This window comes from Vipera berus (assembly GCF_964194415.1).
Source record: "Vipera berus genome assembly, chromosome: 5".
Lineage (NCBI taxonomy): Eukaryota > Metazoa > Chordata > Lepidosauria > Squamata > Viperidae > Vipera > Vipera berus.
In genome coordinates, this window is record NC_138207.1 from 60,299,270 (window position 1) to 60,321,504 (window position 22,235).

General features: G+C 35.2%; 1 protein-coding gene across 4 annotated transcripts in view; it reads right to left on the minus strand.

Moving 5' to 3' along the window:
• The window catches only part of FGFR2 (fibroblast growth factor receptor 2), a 127,332-nt gene that overhangs the window by 3,179 nt on the left and 101,918 nt on the right, over positions 1 to 22,235 (minus strand). For 3 of the 4 annotated variants that reach the window (XM_081328966.1, XM_081328964.1, XM_081328963.1), the window contains 8 exons: positions 19,396 to 19,546; positions 17,888 to 18,009; positions 16,211 to 16,321; positions 15,096 to 15,286; positions 9,543 to 9,665; positions 7,645 to 7,715; positions 5,760 to 5,897; positions 2,443 to 2,548 (listed from right to left, as the gene is read on the minus strand). In XM_081328966.1, coding sequence (XP_081185092.1) covers positions 2,443 to 2,548; positions 5,760 to 5,897; positions 7,645 to 7,715; positions 9,543 to 9,665; positions 15,096 to 15,286; positions 16,211 to 16,321; positions 17,888 to 18,009; positions 19,396 to 19,546 — 1,013 coding nt within the window. Of the gene's footprint in view, positions 1 to 2,442; positions 2,549 to 5,759; positions 5,898 to 7,644; positions 7,716 to 9,542; positions 9,666 to 15,095; positions 15,287 to 16,210; positions 16,322 to 17,887; positions 18,010 to 19,395; positions 19,548 to 22,235 lie in introns of all 4 variants that reach the window. The other variant, XM_081328965.1, reaches the window with a different exon arrangement.

Consider the following 22,235-nt stretch of genomic DNA (forward strand, 5'->3'; position numbering starts at 1 on the left):
TTTCAACACTTTTTAAGCTGTTCTTACAGATGCTAAAAATGTTTTTTTTTAAAAAAAGGTAATAGAGAATTGCCTTGTGTGGGCTTTGGTCTTAATAAGCTTTTATTACATGCATTAATAAATAAACAATACACCAGGAATAATATGGAGGTAAGAGAATGGCGAAGGAGAAAGTCCCTTTCGCTCTGCTCTCAGTCACCATTGGAAGAATGGGATAAAAATGAAATAGCAACTCCTCATGAAGCCAAGTATTTCCAGGGAGATACGAAAAAGGAAAACCAAAACAACAGCAAAAGGACTTCTGAGGCATATGTACTTTATATGTTCCAACATCAACTTCAACCACACTATTTGAAACACATACATTAACCACATCAAAATGAAACTTTTTGCCATGATTTAAAAAAAAACACCAAAAAACAAATTTTCGCCCTTACAGAGAACTATTTTTGTCCAACACATGGAAATGATTTACAGAAAGAAAGATCATTTCATTCAACTGAACTGACTGATTTATAATACCTTGACATTTCAGTGAGGGTAAATGTGCTGCAGCACAATGTAGTTTTTTTGTTTGTTTTATTTTTGCTACATGAATAATTGTGGAACCCAATCAACTGAGCCATTCTTTTAAGCAAGCATCAGTGAAATTGGCCAAAACCACGCAAGGAATTGAGAGTGTTCCTTGAAAAAAATCCATTTTTTTAAAAAAATGGATGCAAAGAAACATCTAATGCTGAACAGTACCCACTGCATTTCTATGGAGGCAAAACAAGCCATTGGATCAACCGAATTGAAAGCTGGATTAAAACGTTTCTAGAAATAACAGTTCTGGCAGGAGAATAAAGTTATTTTGTTCCTTCAATTGCTTCTTCTCTTTCAACTTCTGCAGAACAGCTGTTTTCATTTAAATGCAAGCGTTTCATTTGCTAAACCAAATTTTGGTTCTGAGATGAGAAAAACCAATTGAATAAAGCTAGGTTTTCAAAGACATTTCCTGACCACCATTAAAAAAAGTCAAAATAGTTAAGACACATTAATAATGATAAATTCACTGTAAAATAAATTAGAGCAAAACAAATAGCAAAAATGAATTAGTAGTGAAATTTTGATTTAACATTACTTCCATATCTCATAAGCATATTTTTACATATCTGGTATCTGTTATCTCTATGCTATCCAGAGACAATATGAAACTCATATGAACATGCAGGGTTAAAATGTTGTGTCTCTGCCATCAATGGCAAAGCTCTCATTGACTTCAAAGAAGTAATAATTTCCTCATATAAATTAGAATGACGGCTTTGAGAAATAAGATGGAGCAGGACACTTTTGGCACAAATGTAAGGAGGAAGCTATTAGAAGAAGATTACATCCATGTGATTTGAGCAGATTCAACAGATTCATGCGGTCAGTTCAGGACTAGAACCAATTTATGCAATAACTCTTACTCAATTTCAACATTTGAGGTAGCCATTGGCATAGGCATGCATATGTGATTTTTACTGTCACATTCCAGAATATCTTTCCCTTGTTATTATCCAAGTGCATCCTACTTCCAAATAGCTTCCAAAAACTCTTTGGAAAAAAACATATTTCAAATTAAATCTAAGTTTCAGAAGTTGTATATCTTAGCCATCCCTTCCTACTTTTTCCCAGTTAAAATACTGGTACAATATTCAGACTCCCATGTATATTATGTACTAAAATTCTAGTGTTTCATCCTGTGTTAGCAAAACTAAAGAAGTAGAGCAGAATTAAAAAGATTAGATTTGATTCTAAATTATTTGTTTGTGTGTGTGCATGTCTGAAGAAGAGATTTAGGGTTAGGGCTAAGAGTACCAAACAGATTGACATGTTAGGTCTTTCTAGTTCATATATATCAGTCAATTTTGATAGTATCCCAAAATTAGAAGATCTAGATTATAACAGCATAACCATTTAGAATCAAGTATTATCATTATCATTCAGCAAGGATTCTGCAAAGTGTCTATTTATTTGACTCTGCAAAGGTTAAAAACACAGTACAATATAAAAGTGTTCCTTTAACTCATCATAAAAGCATTATGTGAGCGATATAATAGACATTTCAACTAATTTTATTGGGACCTTGAAAGAGAGCGTACTTACAGTTTAAATAAATCCATTCTGTCTTCCCATTTATCCATCCCTATTGTTTTCCATTTAAATGTCTATCATTCCATCCCCAAGTACATTTCTTGTCCAATTATCTTACCTTACACCTTGTAGGTTACTTTATTTTACTATGTCCCAAAGGAATTATTTGTGTACAGATTTTGTTTTGTTGCACATGTCCAAATGTGCCATAAAGAAATCCCAGCATCTAGATTTCTGCAATATGCTGGTTGCCAATGAGGATTACCTCAACAACTCTTACTGCCATTTTTTACTTAATATTTAAGTAGCAATTGTTTTACTCACCTCATTAGTTGTAAGTGTGAGGATCCGATCTAAATCTTCCACAAGCTGTTTAAAAGTAGGTCTCTGTGAAGGCACTGCATGCCAACAATCTCTCATCATCATGTAGCTGTGGAAACCAGCATTTTATTATGTTAATTAATGTATCTATGGCATATTCATAATATCTCACTGCTGTTCAGCAAGAAGTCATTATGTATTCACATCTTTACATGTCTTTCAACTATTTTGCTCTTTAAGAAAATGTCCCTGTGGTCCAGAGGATTGGAGATGAATTTAGTACTAGGCATAATAATAATAATAATAATAATAATAATAATAATAATAATAATAATAATAATAATAATAATAATAATAATAATAATAATAATAATAATAATTAGTAGTAGTAGTAGTAGTAGTAGTAGTAGTAGTAGTAGTAATTGGAAGGGACCTTGGAGGTCATCTAGTCCAACCCCCTACTCAGGCAGGAAACCCTATACCATTTCATACAAATGGCTGTCCAGTCTCTTCTTAAAAATGTCCAGTGTTGGAGCATTCACCTCTTCTGGAGGCAGGTTGTTCCACTGGTTAATTGTTCTAACTGTCAGGAAGTTTCTCCTTAGTTCTAGGTTGCTTCTCTCCTTGACTAGTTTCCATCTGTTGCTTCTTATCCTGCTTTCAGGTGCTTTGGAGAATAGCTTGACTCCCTCTTCTTTGTGGCAGCCCCTGAGATATTGGAACACTGCTATCATGTCACCCATCTCCCTTCTCTTCGTTAAATTACACATACCCAATTCCAGCAACCGTTCCCTATATGTTTTAGCCTCCAGTCCCCCAATCATCTTTGTTGCCCTTCTCTGTACTCTTTCTAGAGTCTCAACATCTTTTTTACATCGTGGTGACCAAAACTGGATGCAGTATTCCAGGTGTGGCCTTACTAATTAATTAAATAATACATTTAAATACCATTCTTATGCAATGAATTTGCTGTAGAAATTCTATCAGCAGAAAAGAGATTGTGAACAACTTTTAAGGATGAATGTGATGTTTTTGTAATTCAACACCATGATTTTTCCGCTTATACTAAATACAAGGTAAAAGAACAGCAGGAAACTCTTCCTTCTGGTGCTCATTTTAACTACGAGGGCATCCTGTCCTTCAGAAAATGTTGCAAAATTTAAAAAAATTATCCTCCTTAACCTTCTTGCTCACAAATTTGATAGAGAATTTTGAAAAGTCATTTGTACTCATTTCCAGATAAGTTATACTGGTTCTCATTCCCTATCCGTATGTGTCCATACTAGTTTCATTATTAGGCTTTAGAGCAATGATTTCTATAGAAAAAAATATGGTCTTCCAATTATTGTTGAATTACACATCCCGTTATATCTGATGCTTGGCTATAGAAGCTGGAGCTACTGGGAATTGTATCTTCCCTGGCTGTCAAAATCTTCCTTTGCCTAAAATAAATATTATGCTACCTAAAAAGCTTCAGACCTGGAAGTGGTGAGCCTTGCTGAACATGATATACAAGTCTTCCTTGCTTATGCGGCACTGTTTAATGCTTATCTTCTAAAAAAGAAAGTATAAAAACAAGTGAGCTTATCAATACTGTCCCTATCAGTTCCAATCCCCCAAATTATGTATTATCACAGGGGGAATGGAACAGTAAATCACCAAAATATACTCCCCGTGTGTGATGACTATTTCCACCCTTCTAGATAAATTAAAGTAAATTAAATTGGCATGGAATATCCCATTAATGGCATTCAGTTGGAGCTAATCCTAATGCTGCACTAAAGAGAAAAGGCTATTCTAATTGTCTGGAAATCTGTCCAGATTGTACTATAATTCCATACATAAGCAGAAGATAGAAAGCTTATTGCCGATTATATGAGAAATCTGCAAACCATATGCTATGGCTGCAGAGGTTCAAGGAAAGCAGTCTGAGGGGGGTATAACCATGTGAGTTAGGTAAAAGCTTTAAATGCTTTTCAAATGCTTTTCTGGTCCTGAACAATTATCTAATCAAAACAAACTCTTGCTGAATTCAAACTAGATAATGATTTCTGGTTTTTTTTCCTCCTCTTTCTAAAAATATTTTGCTTTCATATGCAGGACAATCTCCATTTAGTGGGTGTTAATGCAATGGACTTCAGATGCAACAGATAACACTCCCATTGTATTAAATGTTTTATCTCATTTCTGCAAAGACATCTTTTATAAAAATGACTTAAAATAGCACAAACGCTACCGCTGCGGGTGATATTTTCAAATTGAAAAGGCACTTGGAAATAAAGGACAGCCCTCCTCCAAATGTATTAAATGCAGCCAGGTATTAAATGTATTAACTGTATTAAAAAGTGGAGCCAGAGGGAGAAAGCAACAAAAGAAAGCAACGCAAACATACTCTGTTACATATAGTTAAAATAATTTTTTGCTATTAAAGGGTATTTTGACTTCAGTTTCTCTGAAGTTGAACATACCACGTTAAACACACTGTCTCTCACATACATACACATAATACACATTCACACTATAGACACAATTAAAAAGTCACTTTGTGACCCCTCTGATATCATGGCAAGGCCTTGGCTTCCTTTTTTAATAATGCTTCACAAGTAGTCCTCAACTTACAACACTTCATTTAGTGACCATTCAAAGTTACAACGTCACTGAAAACAGTGACTTATGACAGTAAGTTTTGCACACTTATGACCATTGCAACATCCCTGTGGTCACATGATCAAAATTCAGGTGCTTGGCTACTGACACATATTTATGACAATTGCAGTGTCCAGGGTCATTTTGTGACCTTCTGACAAGTAAAGTCAATGGGGAAACCAGATTCACTTAACAGCCGTGTTACTAACTTAACAACTGCAGTGATTCGCTTAACAACTGTGGCAAGAAAGGTCATAAAATGGGGCAAAACTCACTTAACAAATGTCTCACTTAACAACAGAAATTTTGAGCTCAATTGTGGTCATAAGCTGAGGACTGCTTATATTGTATTTCCTGCATTAATGGAACAACTGGATGCTGTTTGGAGGGAAGTAAAATTTCAGTTGTTTTTCACATTTGGCAATCCCCATTTGAGAACTTTTAAATAAAGATTTTTCTATAACCATGATGAAATAGTTATTAATACTTCATATCAACTTATTGTCAGTTAATTTTCTAATCCATTTGAGTAATTGCAAGAGAAAATGTGAATTGTGTTCTAGTAAACCATACACTGTGTTCATGTCACGTAGACTTAAATAAAAGGACAAAAACTGCATGATATCACAAACGCATGTTAATCCATTCTATGTATATATGCCTAAAGTTCTTACAGTTCATTGGTGCAATTAGCAGGTTTGTCCATTCTGTGTCCTTCTTTAAGCAATTTGAAAAGCTCTTCCACTGGAATTCCTGGGTATGGTGACCCACCTAAAGTGAAGATCTCCCACATTAGGACACCAAATGACCACCTGAAAAAATTAAAAGAGAATAGAATGTGTGTGAATCAGACCAGTGCAGTATCTTATCCTATACTTAAATCTCCACAAATTTAAAAATAAATCAGAGCACAAAATTTCAGAATGCATAGTGGTCATAAAATCATGTAATACGTAATCCAACCTATGTGATAGATGGGCCTAAATCCTATGAAATTCCTTATAGTTGAAAATTAAAGACTTACCATTTAAAAAACAACAACACAGGAATGGTTTTGAGATTGGTTCAAAATATTAAACTGTTTAGAAACTTTTATCATGGTCTAATCCAGGGGTGTCAAACTGGTGGCCCGTGGGACAGATGCTTCACACAAAGGCCACGTCCACTCCAGCCTCACAAAGGCAAAAAATGTCGCAATACGTCATGATATGTTACGTGACGTGATTGAGTTTGACACCCATGGTCTAACCGGAGTGTTCTCCTGCCTAAATGAAAGCCAGAATAATTTTCTGTTGACCTGGAATCTCTATAATTATAACTCAAACTCATATATTCCATTCTTGGAGGATTATTGAGAAAGGCGTAGCCTTCCAGCTTCAGGTGGATGCATTTGCATAAAATTGATAATCAGGTTCCATTTTCGTTGGGGTTTCTTCTGGAGTGTGGTACTGAGATTAGGTTGGTCATCTTCATGGATTCCCAGACATTCTTGATGAGATTGTATTATCAACTATGGTATCCTTCTGGGTGGTCTAGAGTTCACTATTTATTTCATAGTTTTGACTTAGATGGCATCACTATGTTGAAGACACCCAGATCTATTTCTCCCTGTTATCTAATACAATTGGTATCCTTGAACATTATCGAAATGAATAGATGAGAATGGATGAGAGAGAACAAGCTGAAATTAGATTAAGAAAGAACAAGTTTGCAGATTGAAAGTACTCCTTGATTTCTGTCACTGAATTTCAGGAGTCAGCTGTGATGAGGAATATGTTTACCTAAGTAAAGTTAATGTGCTAACTAAAGCTCTTTCTGAACTGGTTGGGCAGTTGGGCTAACTGTATCTTACTAACAAGCCAAGTCAAATAGCACAATGTACTTTACATGAGGCTATCCCTGAAAAGTATCTGTAAGTTGCAACTGGTACAAAATTCTGGAGCCAGAGCGTTATCCAGTGCAAAGGTCACATTATGTCTACAATGAAAAATCCTGTCAATTAAAAACTTTCAGGACAGCTTAAAACAATAAAAAAATATTCAAAATTTAAACCATGACAATAAATCAATAGAGTTAAAATCAATTAACCATAAAACTATAACTATATAGCTAGATATAACTATAACCATATATAGTTATACTTATATACAGACCATTAAAAAAAACTGGGAAATTAAACAGCAATCAGGAGTTTCAGAAAAGCCAGGAAGGAGAAACCCTACTTAGAATAATATTGCTGAAAGAAATAATTCACACATCAGGAATAAAATTGAAAATATTCATTGTTTTCTTTGGCTTTTCAGTCTACAGCGGTAAGGGGGAAAATGCCTTTTTTTATTCAAAAAAAAACACTTACTAAATTTCCCCTAGTATAAATATGTCCAACTTATACTATAGTAAGTAATTTCCTATGATGATTCAAAGGTTGAAAGGAAAAGTTACATGAGATACAATTAAATCGGTTTAATATATGTTTTCATACGTAATTCCATTTCATTGGAGGAAGCTGTAAAGTTATTTGAAGAAGATAAAAGAAGGTTATAAGATATAATTACTTACACATCACTTTGATGTGTGTAAACTCTATCAAATAGAGCTTCTGGTGCCATCCACTTTACAGGCAATCGACCCTGGGCATTTAATAAGGAAAGAAAGATTAACAAATGCATTAACGAATAGTGCGGGTACATGGTTCATTTAAACTGCACTAAAAAGAAGGCAGATGCCAAAGCAACTTCATATACGTGTATGCAACATGCAAAAATAAGGTCTTTCTTTACTGGATCTTGTGACTCATTCACACACTTCTGAGTAGAGATGTAAAGTATTCAAGTCTGAAGCAGCCAACGGAGCTTCATATTCAACAGAGACAAACTATCTGCAGCTACAAATGATCTATAACTTTCCTGGGCTTGCCTTGTATAGATGGGTGGGCTCAGGAATACACTCTTCTAAGCTCAGGAGATGTTATGGAGGCGATAACAGAATCTCAGGAAACAGGACAACCAACTCCTTTTAGGGAGCTGAGGACAAGTACAGAGAAAGTGCTTGTGCTGAGTCCAAAGTACTTTTGCCAGCTTTGGATCTGAGCACTGCACATCTTTAACTATGATTATTGATTTCTCTGGACCTGAAATTCAACACTAAAACATCCAGGATTGAGAAGAAGAGAAAATAAAAGCTCATTATCTTTTATTATCTATTCTATGAGATTCTAAAGGATATTATTTCACCATATATCCAGAAATAAGTAAACTCGCCTGCAGGCATTTGCAAATGCTTTTTCAGTGGCAGAATCTTCTCTAAGTAATTATTGAAATAAAAAAAATCCAGATGGCCCCAGATCTAGCCAACAGCACTTACTACCATCCTTCCGAGGTAGGTAAAATGAGGACCCAGATTGTTGGGGGCAATTAAGCTGACTTTGTAATAATGCCGCTTGGGGTGTGTGTGAAAAAGCCCTAATAAGCAGGCATATACATAGAATGAAGGCTACTGCTAAGTTTGTAAGCCACCCTGAGTCTTCGGAGAAGGGCGCGATATAAATGGAATTAAAATAAAATAAATAAATAAGACAATCCCTGGATGGATAACCACCCATTTAATTCTGTTTTCGGACAATTATAGAAAAAGATGAGATACAATATGGTAAGAACAAACAAGTGTTCACATTTAGCAAGAAGTAAAATGTAAGGATTCTGAGTATCCATTCAGGGATTTCTCCAGAAAAATGCAGTAATTTTCTAATATTATTCATACAGTTTTCACACTGTCAACCTGTTAAATTTATGCATATACCTTTAATCACATATATGATTAAATATATTTTTAAAAGCCTCACATTCATAAAGCTAAAAAGGTTGACAGTATGAAAACTGTCTGTAAGAATACGAGATAAATGAAGACCTAGTAGGCATTTTAACCAGGAGAATGAAAAAAAATAGCACCAAGATTCTGTGAAGCCCAACCTACTGAAACGTGGCTTAATCAGGGATATTTATAGAATTAAAATCAAATGTCCTCAATTACATAAGGAACTAAAATCAAAAGTCATCAATTACACGAATAGTGTGTCCCACAAAATCATCCATACTGAATGTGTTCCCCAAAGTGGCAGAGGCATATATGTGCACATGAGTCCACAACTCTGTCCCTCTCATGCAGACCCACAGAATGAAATATATTTTACAGTTTTAACAGAGACAATAAAAAGAACAACTAAAACTTTATCCTTTTATAAAGCATCATATAACATGTACTCTTTCAGGCTATGTAAGCAGATAACCTTTCTTTCCTAGTAAAAAGGAGTTAGGAACTCGTACACACTTGTCCATTATTTTCATTCTTTGATTAAAAGTTAGGCTGCTGTACAAAAAGTCCATTAAGAATGCATTTGCCTTACTTAAATGCACTGGAAAAAGATAGTGGATCAAGTGATAAGACTGCCATTCACTTACATTAGTAGTCTTTTTATAATAATCTATATTGTTGATATCTCTAGCTAACCCAAAGTCAGCTATTTTCATGACATTGTTTTCAGTAACCAAAACATTCCTTGCTGCTAAATCTCGATGGATGCACTGAAAAAAAATACAATAAAATAAGATACAAAGAAATGAGAAACCCATCTGTAACATGATTCTCAGTATTAAAAATGATATTGTTTGAAACAAATACTTACATGAGACATTTACTTCAATGTAAAAAAGCACTTCAGATAATTAAAATACCCGACATTCCCCATGATTCAAATGGTTGAGGACCCACCAATTCATATACACTGATATTTTCTCTTTGCCAAACCCCACCAACAAACAATAAGGATTCTCTTGATGGAGCAAAACAAAACAAAACACCAATGAAGTCTTACAGATAACTTTAATGAAGAATCTGAAAAGCGATATGCTGAGTACAGAGAAAGGTCTTAAGGAAATTCTGTACTAAGAGATTGCTAGAAAAATAAAATTAAACGTGGAATAATAAAATAAAAGATATGCTGATGTTTATTGATGGGTTCCATTAAAACGGGGTTATTTAGAACTAAGTTTACATTTGACTTATCTATTTTTATCCATTTTTTTTACATGTGATTATTCTAATTTTATATTCGCAAGAACTGATCTTGCTTTAAAGTTCTCCCAGGACTCTGACACACATATGCAAAGCAAATTGATAATGAATAATATCTTCTACTGATGTCTGCTAATAGATATCAGTAGAATAGATTATTAGTCTGTTAGTCTATAGGTTAACAGAACTGCACAATTATGTATGCTGTGGTGCTTTTTAATGTATGTCTAAATGTTCAATTTAAATAAATACAAAATGAAGTTTATAATATTTGAAACTAGCTATTTGAGTGAAGAAAAGCCATTCTAGACCTAATTTCTTTTTCTCTATGACATGCGGCACTACAATATATCTTATGTAACCTATTGGAATGGAAATTAGAGTTCTTAAAATACAGGATAAGCAAGGAATCAAATATTAGCCAAGTGAAACATGGGAATCCTGATTTTTTAATTTTTTAAAAAACAATATTAATAGGGTATCAAAAATGAATTCAGTCTTAATTACGGTATGCCATGAATCCAGAGTATTCTGATATATAGCTTGCAGTTCTTGGCATTTTAAAATGAAACTAACCTACTATTTTTATAAATTATGCTTTGCATTTTCTATTCATTTGTACTATTTAACTCTAGGGTTTAGTCTTAAGCATAAAACAATGAATCCTAATAAAGCAATAATACAACAAAGCTGAATTCAGGACCAGGAAGCAAAAACCTACAGCCACGTGGCCAGGTATAGGGAATAATGTAAAGCAGGAGTGTCAAACTGCCGGCCCACAGTCCGGATGCATCATGTGGAAGCCGCGCCCACCCCATTGCCGGCAATGGCAAAACTGTCCCAATACGTTGCGTGATGTCACGTGATGTTGCAAGTTTGACAAGTCTGATGTAAAGCATGGTCCAATATCTACTCCCAGTAATTGTTTGAACTGAGTCTCTAACACTCTTATACCAATAAAGCTATTGTTAGCTGAAATTCAATTGCAAAATCATGTTGTCATTGAAAAAAAGCAGTTTAAAAGGGGGGGCATATAAACTTATCCAATCTAATTCTCACATTGGGGCAAAGTTTTTTTTATACTTAAACAATATCTTCCAGGAGGCATCTTAATTATTTCAAAGCTTTCCAATAAAGTATTTATATCCTTAAAAGAATTCAAATCATATATGTCAAATGCTCTGAAAGTAGTTTTCTTAATAGCCCATCTAGATTCTTTTGCCACTTAAAACCTGCTGATTTTATCTTCTGTCACTGAAACACAGTACTATTGTCCATGGACATATAATGTAATTAGTTTCTGTGGTGGCAATGTGAACATTTTAAAAAAATAAGCAACTCTTCTTGCAGGAGAGAAATTCTGCTGGATTGATCTACGCTATACTAAGAAATTCAAGAAATCTGCACTTCAAGAGAAGAAACTACTTCCAAGCCATCTACTGCTGCCCACTTTATTGAACCAGTTACCCGCAGAAAAAACAGCACAGATATTGAAACAGATAGTGGAAAATTGTATGGAATGACAAGTCAAAAGAACCCTTGTTTGAATTTTACTACGGTAGTATAGTCATCTTTCCATAATAGTCTTCCATAGTTACTATATAAATAATAATCATTATGTTCAATATAGCATAGATATTTGACAACGATGATATTGAAATGGTGGATAGTTTCTGCCTTTTAGGATCTACTATCCACAGTAAAGGAACAATGAATCCAGTTATAGGCCACAGACTGGCATTGGTTGAAATCCATGAAGGCCTTGGAAAAGGCCATGATGTATCTATGTCTACAAAGATCAGAACTGCCCAAGCCATGGTATTCTCTGTGACACTATATGGAAGTGAAAGTTGGACTTTAAAGAAACTGGATAGGAAGAGTGTTGACACCTTTGAACTGTGATGTTGAGAATATTGTGGGCAGCTAATAAAACAAGCTGAAGGATCATCAAACAAGCAACCCAGAGTTCTCACTCAAGGCACAAATGACCAAGCTCAAATTAGCCTACTTGAGACAGATTATGTAAAGACTCAGCTCTCTGGTAAAAGCTCCAGTGCTGGGAAAGGAGGAAGGAAAGAGAAGAAGAGGATGACCAGCAACAAGATAGATGGACCCAGTTATAGTGGCAACAAACACACCATTGGGAGACTTGAAAGAGCAGGTTAGGAACAGGTCATCCTGGAGAAAATCTATTTATGTGGTCACTAGAAATCCCAAAGTAACTTGATGGCATATAATCAATCCATCAATCAATGAATTGTATAAAGATAAGAATTACTGAGACAATTAAACAAAGTGCCTGGAGTACTGGGCAGCAAAAGATAAAATGTTAACCCTGCTGTTTCAATGATTGGTACTTATAATAATAATGGGACCCAATCCCCTTTCTGAGCAAGTCTCCAAAACCGAGAGGCAAAATGCTGTACTTTCACTATATTTCTTATATTTCCTGATATTTTCATATTCATAGTCATATCTTACTTCATTTATAGGATAGTGGAGCCTTTAATTTTCAAAAGTGGATAATCTAACGCATAGGTGTCAAACTCGCCACGTCATGTGATGTGTCGCAATGTGTCATGACTTTTTTTCCATTGCTGGAGCTGCAGTGGTTGCAGCCTCTGCATGATGCAATCGGCCCGTGGGCTTGCAGTTTGACACCCCTGATCTAATGCCTCAAAATGGAAATTAATGTTTACATAATATTTATTATGATAGGTTATAAACTCCTAGCAAATTCTAAAAATAAATTGAAATTCTTTTTTTAAAAAATCCCTTTATTGAATAAAACTAAATTAAATATTATTCCAAGCTGGAAATGATGCAGTCACTCAAATATACTATTTCACCTGTAAAACTGGACACATGGATTGAATTTATTATAAATACCAACAATGTTTGCTGAATTTTCTATGTGGATTCCTTCTTGACATTCTTACTGATCTACTTAGCAAGACTCCTTAACTGGCTATGATTAATTTCACAAAAGTATCTATATATGTCTACTGGAAACTTACTGTATTTTTTTTTTTAAAATAAGTTGATAGAGTCTGCAGAGAAATTGTACAAAATATAAGATTGTAACATGGTCTTGTGATATAGTGGTTTCCTTTTTATTAAAAGTTATTTTATTTATTAATTTTGTAGCTTTTGTAGCTTATCAGCTTTTTTAGAGTCTGTTTATTTTTAATTACATACTAATAATTTAGAAATTAACAGAGGAGAGTAGAAAGGAATATAGTTTTATGTGATGATCACAAAAGAAAAAGATATTCCAAAAGATCTTAAGGCATTTGAACAAAGTTCTAAAGAAAGATTTCCCTTTATCTATAACCAGAAATCTTCAAAAGGAGGTCCATTTAAACATCCGGCTCTGTATACTAACTTGTAATTAATTTCCTATTTTTCCCTGTTCAATAAATAGGAATAACTCATTAAATATATATGTGTATAAGGATAGTTTTGTTTACTACATGACAAATATATGTTTTGTGCTTTTTCTTCCTTTTCTTTTTTACTTACAATAATTAAATAAATGTTTTTGAAATGTTATTTATTGCCAGCCTTGGCAACTCCAATTCTTCTGTTATTTACATTGCCAACAATTACCAAAAAACATTTTAATTTAATACTATGTTATTTTCTTTTAAAAAAAAGACCTGGCTTCCTTTCTGATCTATTTCTTTAGAAGGACAGGTGATATGTTGTCTTTAAAAAAATATGCTTCTTTCGTTTCACTCTCCATCTGCAATCTTAACAAGCTGATTCGATGATAATGACTTCTGAATCAAACAGTTGTTCACAAAGCATGAAGTTCTAACTGTTTACAATATCAAATGCATGTGAGTCAGGACCAGATATTAAAGATATAGGCTCCTTGGTTACTACACCAGTGTAGCATGCATGATGAAAAGTAAATATGCAACTTTCCATCATGTCTACGCCTTTCTATTTGGAAATCAATGCATCTGCAATGGCAGCTATTTATAAATATTTATAAGTATTGGGCTGATTTATAAACACTCATTTATAAATTTAAGTATGAGTATTGGGCTAATTTATCCTCTGCCCCAAGCATTCATGGACAGGGGCTTGCAATCTGAATTCCATTCCTATAATTTATTTATTTAGTGGTTTTAGTGGCCCATCTTACATACATGTATAAACAGGGTATCTTATGCTGACAAGTGGACAAATACGTTTTTCACCAGATTTTGGCTCTCTTGGCAGTGGTTAATGGCCCTCATTTCTCTGTATAAGTAAATGCAGAGGAAGAGGCAATTGACCCAAGCTGTATCTTTCATGTCTACTGAGACTAAGCTGTATCTTTCATAAAAGTATCTAGACTTCTATTTTTGGAAGAAGAATTTATTAAGAGTGCCAGTTTGATACAGTAATTAAGGTAGCATGCTAGAAACCAGGAGACTATGTGAAAGCTATCTTTGGGCAAATGACTGCCCCTCAACCCTAGGAGGCAGGTAATGGCAAACACTTATGAAATATTGCTAATATTTTGAGTGGATAAATGTTCCTGTCTGCCAGAAAAATGGGCATGTTTCTTAAATAGTATTGGGTTGCTAAAGGTCCAAAAGTAATAGAACGAACAAATACACAAGATATTTTAATGTATGAAGTACCTGATTGGTTTTTCATTCCCATTTTGGAGATTTATCATGATTGTATACCATGACTATGTTCTCATAGATGTATTACAACCATGTAAATGTAATCAGTTCTTTTGTTACATATATGTCCATTTGTTTTCTCACTTCTACTTATGCAAAAGAGTATGAGAAAGAGCTGGGACTCTTTTGTATCATATGATCTGATTCTTTAAATGTAATAGAGTACTCTTTCAGGATGGAAAATAACATCCTTACGTGACAATACCAAACTGCAATGAAAAGCTTTTTTTAAAAAAAAAAACAGCACTGGCTTACCTTTTGTGATGCTAAATATTCCATGCCTCTTGCCAACTGGTACGTACATGAGACTAAGTCTTTGAATGTCATCTGCTCTTCAGGGACCCTGTTAATATCAAATGAATATTCCATTCCTGGTGGACGCCGGGCTCGCAAGTATTCTCGCAAATTCCCTTTGGAAGCATATTCGACAAGCACATATAGAGGCCCTTTAAAATATGCAAATGTACAGCATGAGGAGATACTGTTGTGATTCATACTCAGAATATCAATTCTACATAGCTGGAAAACAACCACCCCAACATACACAGAAAAGGCAAACCAGCTCTATTTAAAAAAAAAAAAATTTTGTGCTTCACTACTATATCACGTAGATCAGGGGTGTCAAACTGCTGGCCCATGGGCCGGATGCATCATCAGGAAACCGCGCCCACCCCATTGCCGGCAATGGAGAAAAAGCTCCAATACATCGCACGACGTCGCGCGAGTTTGACATGTCTGATGCAGATCATGATATACATAGTGAAAGAATTCACTATGAAAGAATTCAAATGATGTTGAAAAATTGGGGTAAAATGTAATCTTTGGATTTTCTTCTCACAGAAACTAGATGTTAAGATATTGAAATTGGAACCTATAAGCAAAAGTAAGCAAAACTATTCCCTTGCATCTCTCTCTCTCTCTCTCTCTCTCTCTCTCTCTCTCTCTCTCTCTCTCTCTCTCTCTCTCTCTCTCTCTCTCTCTCTTCATTAGAAGAGAGTCTTTATGTAAATATCCACAGTAGTTGTACAATTTAGTAATAATCTTTCCAACTTCTGGGTTGGAAGGAATTGCAGGGCAAAGGCAGGGAAACAAGAGTGAAGAGATTTAATAATATCACCAATACTGTATTACAATTATGCGACAGAATTAATTATGTGGAAAGTGACATCTATGTCCAAGCACACTATTTCTGAGCTTTGTTTTATTTTTCAAGCCAGGTATAGTATGCTATTCATCAGGGCCTCTCTACTGCCCATTGGATGCAATTTTCATTTAGCCTGTGCCAAATTGGGGGAAAAAAAAGTTTCATGGTACACAATAAATGACATTGTTTCAGCACCTTTAGATTGCAAGATCAAAATAACACTCACCATCCTGAGTGCATGCCCCGAGAAGATTAATGATATTTTTGTGTTTCCCGATCATCTTCATCATCTCCATCTCCGACACCAGGTCAGACAAATCTTTCTCTGTGGCATCATCTAGAAGAAGAAGAAAGAAGAAAGAAGAAGAAAGAAGAAAGAAGAAATAAGAAATAAGAAATAAGAAAAAAGAAGAAGAAGAAGAAGAAGAAGAAGAAGAAGAAGAAGAAGAAGAAGAAGAAGAAGAAGAAGAAGAAGAAGAAGAAGAAGAAGAAGAAGAAGAAGAAGAAGAAGAAGAAGAAGAAGAACCTTATGACGGGCATAGACAAGCGTCACTTTTTGCAATATATTAAAAAATAGTTCTGACATTAATAGTAAATAATAACATCCCTGTTAAGTGGTGTCATCTAAGCAAGACAGAGCAAGTGCCATGCAGTTTTAAACAATGTATAAACTCAGCTCACTTCTCCATTAACGGATATATTGAACAGATTATCCAACTAGTAAAATGTCATTTCTAGACCAAACCTTTAGTCCCTGCATTAATTTATATGGACAATCTCTTAGATGACCTAAAAGTAGCTTCCTTCCTTCCCAAGGAAATCAGACGATGGTCTATTAGGTATTCCTCCTTTGGGTTTGTTTTTGCCACAGAGATCCAGGAGTGAAATCCAGAGGGACCATGTAGCAATAAGGAATGGCTTTTATTAAACCAGAATAATTTGTTTTAAAGTTGCCTTCTTCACTGTATATCTTATTATCTTATTTTTATACATCTAATCAGAAGTAAACCCAACTGAGATCAGTGAAACTGTGGATGGGATTGTAATCTTGGTGCTATGCAAGAAACATAACAGATGTTATTAGCAATAAATCCATTTTATTATCTTCAGTGTTTAAAGATTTGTATAAGCATATTACACAAACACATATACACGCAGGTGCATGTGCACAGATACACACACCACTTTATAAGGCTTGTGCTTCATCACATCAGAATCATCAAATATCTTTTTGCAGAGGTTTTCCTTGTTATCTTCCACTACTCCTTCTATCTGAAAAAGCGCTATGTATGGGCCTATTATCCATGTTTGTATATGAGTGTCATTCATCAATAAAGATTCTCTTATATTAAGATGAATTCTCAGGATCGCTCATCACCACACTATTATGTGCTTTCCTTATAAACTTTAGTTCTTTCTTTTTTTGTTTGTTTCAAAAAGTGTTGATGTCCAAAAATGCATTTTGCTATGAGTTCTTTAGATTAACGCTCAGTAAACCAATGATAGCATACAACAAGATTAATCAGCCATGAACATTTTTGCCTTGTTTGTAATTTTTCTGTGTGTGCGCCTTTGAATTAGTCTCTAAAATTTTCTTGGCAGCATTTTTCAGAAGTGGTTTGCCTTTGAGAGAGTGGCTGGCCAAAGGTCACCCAGCTGACTTTGTGCGTAAGGCCAGACTAGAACTCACTGTCTCCCACTTTCTAGCCTGGTGCCTTAATTACTACAACAAATAGGCTCTCTTTTTAAATAGCCACTACTAAAATTGAATACATTGCCAAATACATTGATTTACTAGGAAAACTGTTGAAGTCCACAGAGAAATAAATGAACTTCTACAGTTTATGAATTCAGAGGGCATGAAAGAAACATGATTTGCAGAACTTCTCGCTTGATTCTTTACCTTTCAGCATTTTCACTGCAACAGTAACCGCTTCTTTTGGCCTGTCTTTGTCAATGCCCATTGCTTCTGCCATGACAACTTGACCAAAGCATCCTTCCCCAAGAGGTTTCCCTAGCGTCAACCTGGGATGCAAATCGAGGATTACCATAAAGCATCTGATGAACAGTTGAAATTGGTGAAATTCAAGAGTGAAACATAAAAGAACCTTTCAGCAAATCGTTTTGACTTGGACATTTCTTACAAAGAACTAACAAGGGTATTAAAATACATCCAGACGTTTGGGCACGTTCCTCCACTCAGCTTTTGAAGTACGGATTCTGTGTGTAATTAATACTTATTGGCAACACTTTCTCATACACTTGGAAGTACCAAAACAGGATTATATAGCTTGCTTGAATTCTGTAAGATGTCACCGTGATTCTGTATCTTAAAAGCACAGAACGTTTTGTTCCAAGCTCAGGAATATACTGTAACTATGGATTATGAAATGTCAGCAGATCAAATGGCTATTCAAACCTTGCAACATTTTTTATATTCTTGTGGTACAGACAATAATACCTCCTGTTGGTAGGTTTTCCAATCAGCATTGATGCATAATATTTTCTTTCCTATAAAATGAAGTGACCATGGCATAAAACCACAATTAAGGTAAATGCTCTTTTTAAAAAAGGAGTTTTAACTGAAAAAGCTTTTAATTTAATCATGTTAATATTAATGAATACTTTAATATATCTGTTATGAAAATGTCTGCTGCTTTGACAATAGACAAAGAGTAAAGAGTTGAATGTTTAGCTAAGATCATGCTGTGCTAGTTCTGAAACTAAAATTGAATTTAAGATCTTGGCAGAAAGCAAACATTTGCATTGGAAAAATGACTAATTTATGTGTTCTTGGGCTTCTTATATGAGTTTAAACAATGTTGTCTTTGTGCTCCTACAGCCCCCCAATCTAATAAACCTCTGTTTAAAGAGCTTCTTTCATTACAAATCTGGTCCACCCACATTTATGCTGAATGCTGTTTTAAGTGTTTAATGCTTTAAGATTTTCCGCATTAATGTTTCCCCTTAGGGAACGGCTGACAGAGTTATGCATACATCCCCCACTGTTGACTAGAATCCTGCAGGTGGCAAGTGAAATGTATGGCACTAGCTTTCATTCACCTAATTAAGAATATTTCCATAAATATACATGAAATACCCAAAAGCAAACTGTTCAGGGATAAATTTTTAAAAACAACTTGTTTGAAGTTTTCAAAAAATAAGGCAGATTCTAAAAACTGGATTACGTGCATTGAAAGGTATAACTTTGGTTAAGAATGAGGGCCAACCAGGGTTTGGTTTTGAGGTCAGGACCACACTTTTTTCACTTATAATATACAACAGAAAAAGGGAGGAAATCCCTGTATACCAAGACCGGTTTATTGGCCTGCTTATAGCATTAGTAAATAAAATTCTTCTGGATATTGTAACTGAAATGCTGAAAGATCATTTTCTTTCGTCGTTACTTACTTATCTCTTGGGAACTCCCATTTTGGGTCTTCTGGTAGTTCATATTCAGAAACTCCAGCCAACATGGGAGCATCAGCATTGGAAGAAAGACGGGTAGTAATTCTCACCAATGGTGTGTTGGAGTTCATAGAAGAGCTTGATTCTGCAGACACCTGTTATTTGAATACAAGATGCAAAAAGGAGATGTAATCTGGGCCCAACTATTGCAAACTGGCACTAGAAAGGAAGACAGCCAGCTCACAAGTACTAGTCAGTTTCTCAAAGGCAGTAGATGCACTACTGACAATTATAATGTCCTGGTTGGAATCTTGTTATTAAAACACTTCTTTTAATTAGCTTCATATTGAACTAATTATAGATCCAGACTTTCATTACTGAATTTTGAATGGATGTTATTTTTTACTAACTATATTATTTACTAACTCTATTCTAACTACAATCTTTCTTCCTTATTGTCCCAAAATGTATTTTTAAAAGATGCCGTGATTATCCTCGTCCTCCTTCTCCTTTTTTAAAAAGAAAATAAAGCTCAGCAGACTAGCTTTCCTATCCATTCATACAATTTTAGAAATTTATTCAGTCTTATTAAATTCGAAGAAGAGACTTGTCAATAATTTACAAGAAAAAAAGCCACAGTTCTTATAGTACTGCCAGTAAGTACTTCCACAGCACTATTCGATAATAATGTAACATTTAAGATTTAAGTTATTTATTTATTTATTTATTTATTTATTTATTTATTTATTTATTTATTTATTTATTTTTATTCAGGATTATTTCAAGATTGCAAACATATCCAACAGACCTTTCTCCTCCTATTGTGCCCACAACAACAATCCTGTGAGGTAGGTTGGGCTGAGAGAAAGTGACTGGACCAAAGTTACCCAGCTGGTTTTCATGGCTAGAATTCATGGTTTACTCCTTTCTAGCCTAGTGCCTCTTGTCACTATTTATGTTTGGATCTAACTTCAATTGGATCATCTATTTATATGGTGATTTTATGCAAATGCACACCCCAATCCATTCACTTGTTCAGTCTTACTCTCATACATGCAAAAATAGAGTGGGGAAAAATTTAGACCCACTTCCCACCCCAAATACTCAATATTAAACATTCAACCAAAGCCAAACCAAGGAAAATTGTTTTCTTAAACACTTGTTGGATTGAGACCATGCAGAGTTGCCATTCAAAATATGGAGATAAATATCATTTCTTCCAACAGAATCTGAGAATCATTCTGGAATATAAAGCCTCACTGAATGTTTTTCATTTATTATCTGATATGACTGTTAGATGAACAGATTTTTATTCCCAAATCCAAAGTAAAAATTAGCATTCATTTTTTTTTAAAATCCCATTTATATCCCACCCTTCTCCGAAGACTCAGGGCGGCTTACAATCTAAAGCACAAATCAATGTGCTTAGCAATAGCCTTCATTCTATGTATATGCCTGCTTATTAGGGCTTTCGCTCCCCCTCTCAAGCGGCATTATTACAAAGTCAGCTTATTGCCCCCAACAATCTGGGTCCTCATTTTACCTACCTCGGAAGGATGGAAGGCTGAGTCAACCTTGAGCCTGGTGGGATGCGAACCTGCACTAATTGCAGGCAGCTGGTGTTACTTAAGGAGGCATTAGCCCACTGCTCCACCAAGGCTCATTTACGAACTGTTTAACAATATTTATTTTATAAATATGTAATACAGTTTGAAACCTTATGCCAAATACTGTAATGATTATATATGTGGTAGTGGCTGTTTGTTCCTCTTTTTTAAACTGCCAGAGGGGGTGTGTTCTGTGGGTGGAGGTGTGCTCTGATTGGGTGGGGGATTAGGTGTGTTCTGATTGGGTGGGAGTGTGTTTTGAATGGGGTGTGTGTTCTGATTGGTTGGGGGTGTGTTTTGAGTGGAAGGGCTGGTCTTAGCTGCCAGCCTTAGACCTGAGCTGGTGAGTTGTGCTGCTTTTGTTCGGCTTCGTGTTTGTGGTGGTGCCATGTTTTTATAGTGGGTGTCAGTTTGCTTATTGTGTGGTTTGGAGGGGTTTAAAGTGGCTGATGTTGCAGCTGTAGTTAGGTTTCTGTTTTGTGGTTGTGCGTCGTTATCATTGTGGGTTCGGATTTGCTTTTTGAATGGTTGTGTGGTGGTGATGTCATGTGATGTTATCATGAGTTTGGGTCTGGTATCATTCTTGGTGGTTGGGACTCGTCTGTCAATCAAGGCGGGTTTCCAAATGGCTGGTAGGCGAGAGGTATCATCTCGTTTGTTCATGCTGTGGGGGCGTTTTTCTATCTCAATGGCTTCTCTGATTATTCTGTTGTTAAAATGTTCAATTTGGCGATAGTTTTGGTTTGTTTAAAATCAATTTCATGTCCCGTGGCTTCAAAGTGTTGGAACAGGGATGAGGTTTGTTCTCCCTTTCTGAGTGAGTTTCTGTGCTCTTCAATGCGTGCACTTATTCTTCTGTTGGTCTGTCCGATGTATGTGGTGGGGCAGGTGGTGCATGGGATTTCGTATACTCCTTGGTTTTCTAACCCAATTATGTCTTTGGGGTTTCTTAGGATGGTGGATATTTTTCTGTCTGTGTAGAATGCTGTTTTGATGTTGTGTTTTTGGAGGATCTTGCTGATTCTGTCTGTGGTCCGTTTTAAGTATGGGAGGAGGGCTTTGCCATTTTCTTGTTCTCTGACTTGGGTTTTTGTGGGTGTCTCTCTTCGGATTAAGTTGGTAATCATGTTTCTTTGGAATCCATTTGCTGTTAGTACATTAGTGAGAGTGTGTAGTTCGGTTTTTAGGTGTTGTTCGTCAGCTAGGTGTTTTGTTCTGGAGATGAGTGTCTTGGCT